The 12390-nt window shown below is 43.8% G+C and overlaps 1 protein-coding gene across 3 annotated transcripts in view; it reads left to right on the top strand.

Moving 5' to 3' along the window:
• Positions 1–12390, top strand: part of LOC132767599 (metabotropic glutamate receptor 6-like) — a 70884-nt gene that overhangs the window by 25997 nt on the left and 32497 nt on the right. For all 3 annotated transcript variants that reach the window (XM_060762723.2, XM_060762724.2, XM_067464309.1), the window contains exon 2: positions 1148–1681. In XM_060762723.2, the coding sequence (XP_060618706.2) occupies positions 1187–1681 (495 nt within the window). In that variant the 5' untranslated portion in view covers positions 1148–1186. The remainder of the gene's footprint in view (positions 1–1147; positions 1682–12390) is intronic.

Here is a 12390-nt window from a genome sequence, read left to right as displayed (position 1 = left end):
TCGGCGCTGACAAAATTACCACCTGTCAGCTCCAAAAGGCCACCCTACTCAGATCTGCATGCATTATTTGTCAATACATCGCACAGTCCTAGACAATTGGGAAGTGTCTGATGTGATCGAATACAAAAGTCAGCATAGTGATCTTGTTTGCTGTGTACTAATCTTGTTGTGTATCAAATAATAATAAAGCATATATTATCTGCCTCTCCCTGTAGCTCGAGACGGGATACAACATCATTAAACCGAGAGATATAACACTATTAAAAGACATAGGATCACTTTCTCCCATATAAACCACCGCATACACTAAGGTCCTCTAGAAGACGTCTGCTTCACTCAGCCATAAGTACTGTTAACCAGAGGACATTTACTTTGGCTGCCCAAGACTGAGGAATTGCCTGCCAGAAAGGATAATATCTGAGTTTAAATCAACAATTAAGACTCTTCTGACAGATCTATCAATATTATTTTTAAATTATGTTTAAAATACTTAAAGTATTACTTGAGGGGTTTTAATATATATTTATATGCTCTTTTAGCTGATGTAATGTATGTTTTTCCACAGGGAGAAGCAGGATGAAAATAATAATAATAATAATAATAATAATAATAATAATAATAATAATAATAATTCCTTCATATTCACTGTATTAGGAGTCCAGGATTTCTGTAAAAGTGGGAAAACCTCTTTCAAGGAATCTCTAGGTTGGTTTGTTGTAGGTTTTTCGGGCTGTATGGCCATGTTCCAGAAGCATTATCTCCTGATGTTTCGCCTTCATCTATAGCAGGCATCCTCAGAGATTATGAGGTCTCTAGGTTCTCTAGGTTTTCCAGCACAGCTATTAGAATTGTACTGGAGGACCTATAAATGTCAGAAGAAGTGTTATTTCTGGGAATCCCTGTGTCCTCAAGCATAACCATAGTTAACTTCAATTGGATTTTGACCATAGATTTGTGTTGGAAGACCCTGAGTTTCCTAGAAAAAATATATTAATCAAATCCATGAATAATCAAATACACAAAAGCAAAATCCACAAATGTGGAGGACTGACTATAGTATTATTTCATCTAACCCAGTCCTGGAGGATGCTGCAGTCATGGGATCCTTCTCCTCCCCTTTTCTGACCTTGTCCTCTTCTGATTCTAGGTCATAAGCATCCTGGAGTAGCCAACAAGACGACACACCATGGATCCTGCTGCCTTCCCGCGACTCTGGCTGTGGGCACTGTGGGTTTGGGGATGCAGCCCCAGTTGGGTGTTCGGCCAAGCACCCACCCAGCCCCACTCGATCAAGATAGAAGGGGAAATAACACTAGGAGGGCTCTTCCCTGTTCACTCTCGAGGCCCAGCCGGCGTGCCCTGTGGAGCTGTGAAGAAGGAGAAGGGGATTCACCGGATGGAGGCCATGCTTTATGCTCTGGATCAGATTAACAGTGACCCCAACGTGCTCCCCAACATCACCCTGGGGGCCCGGATCCTGGACACTTGCTCTCGTGACACATACGCCCTGGAGCAGTCATTGACTTTTGTCCAAGCCCTGATCCAGAAAGACACATCCGACGTGCGCTGCTCCAATGGCGAGCCCCCCATCATCACCAAACCAGAAAGAGTGGTGGCTGTCATTGGGGCCTCTGCCAGCTCTGTCTCCATCATGGTGGCCAATGTGCTTCGCCTCTTTGCCGTAAGTAGAGAGATAGGCCTTTCAAAGAAAGCTGCCATCTCAGGAAGGGAGTTCAAACACCCCCCAATAATGGCTGGGGGTGGTGATGGTGTTGAAACTTGGTCTGTTCTCAAGAGAAAATCATATAACCACTGCCTCAAAGGGGAGGGAAATACATGAAATCTTGCCTATATTTATACTGTGCCCTTGGTATCCACTGGAATTTGGTCCCCCCAATCCCCCATTGATACCATTACATGGTATCCCTTATATTAAATGACAATATAAAATTTTATATTTTCAACCCATGAATGGCTGAATCAACCTGTATTTTCTCAAAATAGGATATAGGCTATTTTGAGTCACACACACCCCTGCAAGGGGAATACACTCTGTTTGGAAACAATGAGAATAAACCACCCAGGAATGTGTTTACAAATGAACGAGCTTTAAAATAATCATATATGTGACAACATACAATAACTTGTTATTGTCATTTGCCTTCAAGTCAGCTTCAAATTGCAACTGTGCTCGATTGTGAGACATCACCGCTCATTGAAATAGACGATAAGGCTTTGTAAAATGGAAAGCAGAAGGAAAAATAGGGGGAAGGCACAAGTTGATCGATTCAGCCCAAGAAGTCAGGGTCCTATGCACACTTGCCTGGAAGTATCTTGTCAGTTGAGCATATATTTGAATAACATATTAAGGACTATACTGTAGCAGGGAAAGCGAAGATATGGGCTAACAGATTTCTTTAGCATGGTGGGGTTTAACTTTCCCTATCACACTGCTTCTTAAACTGTGGGTCCTGACCCCAAGTGGGTCCCTTTTGCTTGATGTTGGAAAATTTGGCAACAGTTAAAGGTTTCTGAATGTCACTTTGTAGCTACCGGTACTTTAGACATTTACACGAATCTGTTGTGCAGTGTTTACAGTGGATGCCGTAGGTGCTTCAGCTGTACTTCATAAAAAGTTTGTTTTAAAAGCCTTGCAAATGCTGATGTATTCTCAGTAAATGTTTGATTTTGAATTGGGTTCTCAGTCCTAACTTCTCAGAAAGTCTTAGGACATGATAAGATATTACTAAAGCAGGTCTTTTCAGACCGGATAAGATTACTTTCAAATCTTGGAGGAAGCTACTTTAGACATTTACACGAATCTGTTGTGCAATGTTTACAGGGGACTCAGCAGATGCTTCAGCTGTGCTTCAGCTGTTTGAAAAGCCTTGCAAATGCTGATGTATTATCTGAACATGTTTGGTTTTATACGTATTTCATATACTGTACCTATATACCTGGGGTCACGTAAAGATTTCTTGGGCCAAAAAGTGTCTGAAGTAGAAATGTTTAAGAAACCCTGCTCTACCATACTAGGAAGCCAGGGTGGTGTCATTGTTCGACTGTTAAACTACAACTCTGGAGATCAGGATTCAAATTCCTGTTCAGCCATGAAATCCACTGGGTGGCCTTGGGAAAATCACACTCTCTCAGCTTTAGAGGAAGGCAATGACAAACATCTTGCCATGAAAACACTATGATAGGTTTGCCTTAGGATTAGAAATGATCTGAAGGCACATAGCAGCAGTAACAATAACATCAACTATATTAAAGAAATTTAGGCACATAAATAAATAAATAAGTAAATAAATAAATAAGTAAGTAAATAAGTAAATAAGAAAAGTGCTACTACAGACCCCCCTCTCCTTTTTTCTCCTTTTTTTTCCTCCCCTTCCCTTACACTTTTCATGCAGTTTCTCAAGTCACTCCTGACACACACACACAAATTCTACAAAAGACTAACACAACTACTTCTTTGGAAAATAATCATCCACTGCCCCATTGAATTGGGTTCTCAGTCTTAACTTCTCAGAAATTCTTAGGAGATTATACGATATGACCAAAGCAGATATCTTTCAGACCGGATAAGATTACTTTCAAATCTTGGAGGAAGCAACTCAGAATGCATTTAAACCTAAGCCTATAAAATTTTCTTGACCTCAGCAGCCGGAATTCTGCTGGCACACATATGGTGGCAGCTGTACAGTTTAAGGACTCGTGTAGCTGTAGTAAGGAAAGGCAGTCAAAATCTGCCAGCTACAAACGGCCTGTTTCTCCATGGGAGCCATTCACATCTTTGGTATCAGAATGGAGTGCCTCCACAAGCAGCAAGAAGAAGGGGCACCTTGACATGACAATGTGATCAGACATCTACATAGAGCCCCATGGCCAAGCAGGACCACATATGAGTCATCCCCCTTTCTCTGCACTCATGGAATCATAGAATCAAAGAGTTGGAAAAGACCTCATGGGCCATCCAGTCCAACCCCCTGCCAAGAGGCAGGAATATTGCATTCAAATCACCCCTGACAGATGGCCATCCAGCCTCTGTTTAAAAGCTTCCAAAGAAGGAGCCTCCACCACACTCCGGGGCAGAGAGTTCCACTGCTGAATGGCTCTCACAGTCAGGAAGTTCTTCCTCATGTTCAGATGGAATCTCCTTTCTTGTAGTTTGAAGCCATTGTTCCGCGTCTTAGTCTCCATGGAAGCAGAAAACAAGCTTGCTCCCTCCTCCTTGTGGCTTCCTCTCACATATTTATACATAGCTATCATATCTCTTCTCAGTACAGGGAAATGGCAGTGGTGTCTATCTGAACACTAGACTGGCTCAAATCAGACCTGATGCAACTGTACAGATTGCCCAGGGATACTCAGGGGTTTCAGGCAAACTCAGGAGTATCCCGACTTTGCCTAAAACATGGAAAAGTCAGGGTACACGGAGAAAAACCCTCTGCATATTCACCAGGAGCTGTTGTGCATCATGAAGACTGAGAGTAGTCCACTCACAGTGAGTATAAAATAAGGTTTATCTCATTTAGACAAGCCTTACACCTATAAAAGCTTATGCTTTGATTTATTTCTCTCGCCCAGGTTGCATCTAAATGAATGCAGTTTGACACCACTCTAACTGCCATGAATCAGTGCTACAGAGTCATGGGAGATGTACAGTGAAGAGGCATCATCACTCTTTGGCAGAAAAAGCTAAATACTTTATAAAACTACAGCTCCCTTGATTCTGTAGCATCGGGTCATGGCAGTTAAAGCAATGTCACACTACAATAATTCTGCAGTATAGATGCAGCCATGGTCTCAAAGATTCCTTTGCACTTTTATGTAGGTGTAGTGTTTACTTGTACCATAGCTATCTGTACTAATACTACTTTACTTTGTTCATACCACTAGAAGATGGAGCCCCTGGAGGCACAATGGGTTGAACCTTGTGTCGGCAGGACTGCTGACTGACAGGCCAGCAGGGAGAGCAGGTTGAGCAGGCTGACTGACAGGCCAGCAGGGAGAGCAGGTTGAGCTCCCGTCTGTCATCTCCAACTCCCCATGCGGGGACATGAGGGAAGCCTCCCCCAAGGATGGTAAAACATCCGAGCATCCCCTGGGCAATGACCTTGCAGACAGCCAATTCTCTCACACCAGAAGTGACTTGCAGTTTCTCAAGTCACTCCTGACACACACACAAACTAGAAGACAGGATTCATTAGAAAAGACATTGACATTTCATAAGGTGGAAGGCTGTAGGAAAAGAGGAATAGTGGTGGATGGATTCAATCAAGGAAGCCATGGTTTGCAAGATCTGAGCAGGGCTGTTAATAACAGGGTGACTTGAAAGTCTCTCATTCATAGTGTCATCATACATCAAAGTCAACTTGATAGCAATTAACATCAACAATCTGGTGCAATATATTTCTTAATTAATAATCAAAAGCTTAAAATAGATTTTTGACCTTGAACAGTGGCATGATAAAGACTTTTTGATAAACATTCCCTGCAACCATTAGATTCTACCTTTCTTCACCTCGACAACACAATCCATTGGGTTATCTGCGTCCACACTGCCATATATTCCAGTTCAAATCGGATACTGTGGGATTTTATTCAGTGGTGTGGAAGGGGGCTGAGCCTTCTGGGATGGACAAAAGTTTGGCCTTCTTTCCATCATGCTCATTGAGTAGAAACTTCTTTTGCACTTTGCACTCAGCTTGCTGCAACTGAGATAAGCTGAGGAGGAAAGAGAGGAGTGAGGGCTCTTCTATACAGCCATATATCCCAGAATATCAAGGCAGGAAGTTCCACAATATCTGCTTTGAACTGGGTTATCTAAGGTCCCTTCCACACAGCCATATAACTTAGGGCCCATCCACACAGCCCTATATTCCAGAATATAAAGGCACAAAATCCCACAATATCTGCTTTGAACTGGATTATCTGAGTCCACACGCAGATAATGTGGGATTTTTTGCCTTGATATTCTGGGATATTGGGCTGTCTAGAAGGGCCCTCAGGGCTGTCTAGAAGGGATACACTGCCATATATCCCAGTTCAAAGCAGATAATGTGGAATATTATTCAGCTGTGTGGAAGGGGCCTGATAGGAGGAAAGAGAAACTGGGACATTTTAAAAGCAGTGGTAGGACAGAGGAGTAATTGGGACATTACCTGCACAAAGTGGGACAGTTAGATAGCATGTTATTATGATGTGTCTCTAAGTCCTTTCCATTGTTTTTCACTTGGCATTTGATGACCAAACATTTTGCGTTGCTTTGATAGAGTGTACTAGTTTCCTAGTAGCCAGCCCACCAACTCTAATGACACTAACATGAACTATTCTTTCAAAATCCTGAGCATCCTTCCCGGTCACACATCAACACTCTGCTGACCTCTCTGCTTAATCTGGGAGGCTCTGGAAAGTATAGTTGGGATAGGGCTGAGAGGTTGTCAGGGTCAGTTGATTTATAGGACAGATGGCATTTTTTCCCTCACTCCATATGCCAGATTTGGTAAAGAGGTTCTTAGCAGCTGCCAGAGGAGGGAAGCTGGCAATGGAAGGCTGATCAAGACCAGAGTGGCAGGAAGAGGCTTCCCAGGAATGGGTTGGGACGGGTTGAAAGGGAAGCAAGAAGCGAGTTCAGAAATCCAGGACGCATGTAAAAATGGCAAACGTTATTAATGAAGAACAATACATGAAATAGGAGAGGCTGCAGCAGTTGGCTTTCACCTAAGAGGCCTGGAAAAGGCAAGATCCCATCTCCTTCCAAGTTGAAAGAAAATTACTTATTGCATTATGAAGTCACTGAAGCAATGGACAGTTGTTGTTGTTCATTCATTCAGTCATTTCTGACTCTTCGTGACTTCATGGACCAGTCCACGCCAAAGCTCCCTGTCAGCTGTCACCACCCCCAGCTCCTTCAAGGTCAATCTAGTCACTTCAAGGATACTATCCATCCATCTTGGCCTTGGTCAGCCCCTCTTCCTTTTTCCTTCCATTTTCCCCAGCATCATTGTCTTCTCTAAGCTTTCCTTTCTTCTCATGATGTGGCCAAAGTACTTCATCTTGGCCTCTAATATCCTTCCCTCCAATGAGCAGTTGGGCTTTATTTCTTGAAGTATGGACTGGTTGGATCTTCTCGCTGTCCAAGGCACTCTCAGAACTTTCCTCCAACATCACAGTTCAAAAACATCTATCTTCTTTCGCTCAGCCTTCCTTATGGTCCCGCTCTCACATCCGTAGGTGACTAAGGGGAATACCATTGCTTTAACTATGCAGATCTTCATTGCCAGTGTGATGTCTCTACTCTTCACTATTTTATCAAGATTGGTCATTGCTCTCCTTCCAAGAAGTAAGCGTCTCCTGATTTCCTTGCTTGCAGTCTGTGTCTGCAGTAATCTTTGCACCTAGAAATACAAAGTCTATCACGGCCTCCATGTTTTCTCCCTCTATTTCCCAGTTGTCAATCATTCTTGTTGCCATAATCTTGGTTTTTTTGATGTTTAACTGCAACCCAGCTTTTGCGCTTTCTTCTTTCACCTTGATTAGAAGGCTCCTCAGCTCCTCCTCGCTTTCGGCCATCAAAGTGGTGTCATCTACATATCTAAGGTTGTTAATGTTTCTTCCACCAATTTTCACCCCAGCCTTGCATTTGTCAAGCCCTGCACATCGCATAATGTGTTCTGCATACAAGTTGAATAGGTTGGGTGAGAGTATACAACCCTGCTGCACGGGTTGGGTTGGGTGAGAGTGGAATAGGTTGGGTGAGAGTATACAACCCTGCAATGGACAGAGGGGAGGGGAAATGGTGCATTTTATAAGCTGCTGATGATAGATAGATAGATAGATAGATAGATAGATAGATAGATAGATAGATAGATAGTTGGACACAACTGGACTTAATGTCAGGGGAAAAATTTTACACACACACACATACATACACCTCCATTCATCCCACTTTGGTCATCTGCTTTACCCTGAAAAAGCAAAGGTGATGTGCACTCACCTATTGTTCTTATTTTACAGTATTCACACATATAGAGACACAATATTGTAAAGACCACAAGGGTTGTGAAAGGTGTTTAGAGGGATAACGAACTAGTGTATATTCAGTTTACCTGAATTACATCTAACATCTGGTAACAGCAGTAAATATATGCCTCTTAGGAAACCATCCCCAAGTCTGGGGAAAACACAGTGGTGTCTCTATTCTACTTCACTGTGGGAGGCAGTTTCCAGACCTTTCCCTAAATGAATGACATTTCCCTGAAATCCTGATGGGAACCACTTGGTCAACAACAGTGTCATATATGCAGAGGGAAAAGGCCCAACTGGCTGTGTGTAAACACATTGGTCTCCTTCTACACATTCCACCACACCGAGGCAGCTCGGCTCGACTCTGCATGTGCCCACGTGCCACACTGAGCAGGCACAGCCTGGCATGCGCCCTCTTTCAACCCCCCCCCCCCCCCCCCGCCTCAGCTGTTCCTGACTGGAGCTACTGCTCATTTTGCTAAAACCCCTCTAATCCCCATCACTAATCGCTTTAATGGGGCTTCTCACAGACCAAGCGAGGGCGGGAAACAGAGCGATGCTGCGGGGAAGGGAAATGGGACAATTTGGTTCTGCTTTCCTGCAGATCCTTCCCAAAAGGGAGAGAGTGGCAAGCATCGCTTCTTTTCCTAACTCAGGAATAGAGAACAGGGCCCAGGGTTTGCTCTGGGAAATGAATTTAGGAGTCTGGGGATCCCTGTCAAGAATTTAGAAAGAGTCAAAGAGCTAGGAAGTAGGTTAAGCAGGGAAAGACCAAAGAGGATGAGCTTCTTCCCGTTGGATAGTTTCCCCACAGTATTCCTTCTTCTCTTCTCTCAGTATGAATTCCTTGACTTGTCTCCCACCAAATACCCAAATAATGGTGCTGCTTTAAAGCAACATCCAAATCCAGTGGCGTCCAGGACAACGTCAGCCACATGGTTGCCTTCAAAAGGCATTGAATTTATGGATGGGGAATCTGAGGATAGAGAGCGCCAGGTAAGGGTTTTCCCCTGACATGAAGTCCAGTTGTGTCCGACTCAGGGATGTGGTGCTCATCTCCATTTCTAAGCTGAAGAGCCGGGATTGTCCATAGACACCTCCAAGGTCATGTGGCTGGCATGACTGCATGGAGCGCTGTTAACTTCCCACCAGAGTAGTGCCTATTGATCTACTCACATTTGCATGTTTTTGAACTGCTAGGTTGGCAGAAACTGGGGCTAACAGCAGGAGCTCACCCCACTCCCTGGATTCGGACCTGTGACCTTTCAGTCAGCAAGTTCAGCACTTTAACCCACTGCACCACTGGGGATGTCTTAGAGATAGCCAACTATAACGTTTTTATATAATGACCATTATTCTTTAGTTTTCACCCAATTTGTGTCCCCAAGTGTTACTGAACAGCCCCCGGTGGCGCAGTGGGTTAAACCCTTGTGCCAGCAGGATTGAAGACCCGACAGGTCGCAGGTTCAAATCTGAGGATAGGTGAATGAGCTCCTTCTATCAACTCCAGCTCCTCATGTGGGGACATGAGAGAAGCCTCCCACAAGGATGATAAAAACATCAAATCATCCGGGCGTCCCCTGGGCAACATCTTTTGCAGACAGCCAATTCTCTCACACCAGAAGTGACTTGCAGTTTCTCAAGTCGCTTCTGACACAACAAAAAACAAAAAAACAAAACTGAACAGCAAGTCCTATCACTTTTGGTTAGCCACTATGTGGATTGGGGATAATGGGAATTGCAACCCAACAACACTTGAGGCTCTGTGGAAAGGTTAAAAGACATTTTAAAGGCAGATATTATATCCTCAAGCCTTGCATCTGAATTCACACCCACTGTTGTGATTAAACTAAACAAACTGCAGCCTTCCAGATGTGAGTGCATCACAACTTCCATCAGCTCTAGTCATGATGCCTAGTGATAAGGAATACAGGAGCTGTAGTCCAACATCTGAAGGACCACATAAAATGACATGACGGGCCCAATTCAGCCTGTAGTCCTTGAGTTTGCTCTAATTTCTGCCTTCCATTTTTAACCCAGTCATGTTTTTGATAATGCTGAGCAGACATATAAGCAGTAGTAGGGTCCTTCCACACAGCCACATAACCGAGAATATCAAGGCAGGCAATTCACAATATCTGCTTTGAACTGAGTTATCAGAGCCCACACTGCCATATAACCCAGTTCAAAGCAGATAATGTGGAATTTTATTCAGCTGTGTGGAAGAGGCCTAAGTGAAAAAGCCAGCATTGTGCAGTGGTTTAAATATTGGACTAGGACATTGGAAACCAGGACTCAGCCACAGAAACTGACTAAAGACCCTTCCACACAGCCCTCTATAGCCCAGAATATCAAGGCAGGAAATCCCACATTATTTGTGTGTGGATTTAGATAACTCACTCAAAGCAGATATTGTGGGATTTTCTGCCTTGATATTCTGGGATAGAGGGCTATGTGGAAGGGCCCTAAGTATACATCTACACTATAGAATGAATGCAGTTTGACACTAATTGGACTGCCATGGCTCAATGCTGTGACACGCAAGACTAAAGGTAACTTTACAAGGCTTTTAGCCTTCTCTGCCAAAAAGTGATGGTGTCTCACTAAACTACAAATCCTAGGATTCCATAGCATTTAGCCATCACAGTTAAAATGGTATCAGCCTGTATTAATTCAACAATGTAGATGCACCCTGAGCCTCATTTGCTCAGCCTCAGAGGAAAGCAAAGGCAAACGCCCTTTGAACAAATCTGACCAGGAAAACACTATGATTTTTCCATAGGTAAAAAGGTAAAGGTTTTCCCCTGACATTAAGTCCAGTCATGTCTGACTCTGGGATGTGGTGCTCATCTCCATTTCTAAGCTAAAGAGCCGGGGTTGTCCATAGACACCTCCAAGGTCATGTGACCAGCATAACTGCATGGAGCACCGTTACGTTCCTGCCGGAGCAGTACCTATTGATCTACTCACATTTGCATGTTTTCGAACTGCTAGGTTGGCAGGAGCTGGGGCAGACAGCGGGAGCTCATGCCGCTCTGCAGATTCGAACCTTTGACCTTTCGGTCAACAAGCTCAGCAGCTCTCAGCGCTTTAACCCACTGTGCCACCAGGGGCTCCCAGTACTTCTTAAATCAGAAATGAATTGAAGGCACACAACAAGCAGGTGACAAAGGGTGATCCTTGGGCAAAGCTTTGCACAGGTTTCATTGCTGAGCATTGCTTTCATCTCTCAGCCAATGATGATTCAGTTCATTTCTACCAAAATACCCCCTGCAACTGTTCTGTCCTCTTCACGCCTGCGAATGCCCATTGAGGCTTAGCCCACGGTATTTTGGTCTGCTTCTGTAGAGAGATTAAGAAACTATTTTCTGGACTACTGCTTTCAATATCCCCCAGGTAGCCATTGCCATGCTGCCTGATGGATTCTGTAGGTTGCAGACAACAACAACAACAACAACCACCCAAATTTTCCAAGCTCTTCTTCCACACTAGGGCATTTTAGTGCTTCCGAGGCCTTGCTTTTCTGCAATAAGTTGGAAAGTAAATAGAAATGGTACCTGCGGAAGGCTCTTTAAAATGTAAAATGCAGAAGGACTTCCTCATATTATTGCTTTCTGTTCAGTGGTGTTAGCGCAGGCATGGGCAAATTTGGGCCCTCCAGGTGTTTTGGACTTCAACTCCCACAATTCCTAACAGCCGGAGGGCCTAAGTTTGCCCATGCCTGCATTAGAGGCTTCCTGTTGAATTAACCTTGTCATGGCAGGGATCACTTTCATTTCTCCCCTTGTGCTTCATAACAAACCATTTTCGATTTCCCAGTGAAAGAAAATAAATAAGTAATTAAAAACCCCTTCTCAAAACAGAAGCGGACTAATACAGGGGCTATAAATCACTAATCCTTCAGCAACACTAAATGGGAAGCACTCAAGAAGCTAAACCTGCAAGGAGGAAACTCTTAATTAAAGGTACACTAGTTGCTAAAAGCCTCAAAAGCACTTGGACAGACTGGGAAAACTAAGCCACAAATCAGATCAGGAAGAAACACAGGAGACGGTTTGGCGATAACATAATCTGGTCTTCCATAAATTGGGAGGGAATAAAGGATGGCAATTTTCAAGAGAAGACTAGTGGAGTTCAGTCCTTGCGCTGGAAGAAAATGGTAAAGTTCTAACCAAGAGATTCTGCCTCTCCACCTGCAGTAATTCATACAAACCATCCCTTCCACAGCCCTTTTAGTGGCCAATGTGAGGTGCAGAATAACACCTGTATTTGGTTTTCTCTCTTTGGCAACCTTCCCTTTTGGATTCTCTAGGTACACAGCAGGTTAAACTACTAAGCTGCAGAACTTGCTGATCGGAA

The sequence above is a fragment of the Anolis sagrei genome, chromosome 2, assembly GCF_037176765.1.
Source record: "Anolis sagrei isolate rAnoSag1 chromosome 2, rAnoSag1.mat, whole genome shotgun sequence".
NCBI lineage: Eukaryota > Metazoa > Chordata > Lepidosauria > Squamata > Dactyloidae > Anolis > Anolis sagrei.
This window is presented reverse-complemented; position numbering and strand designations above follow the sequence as displayed.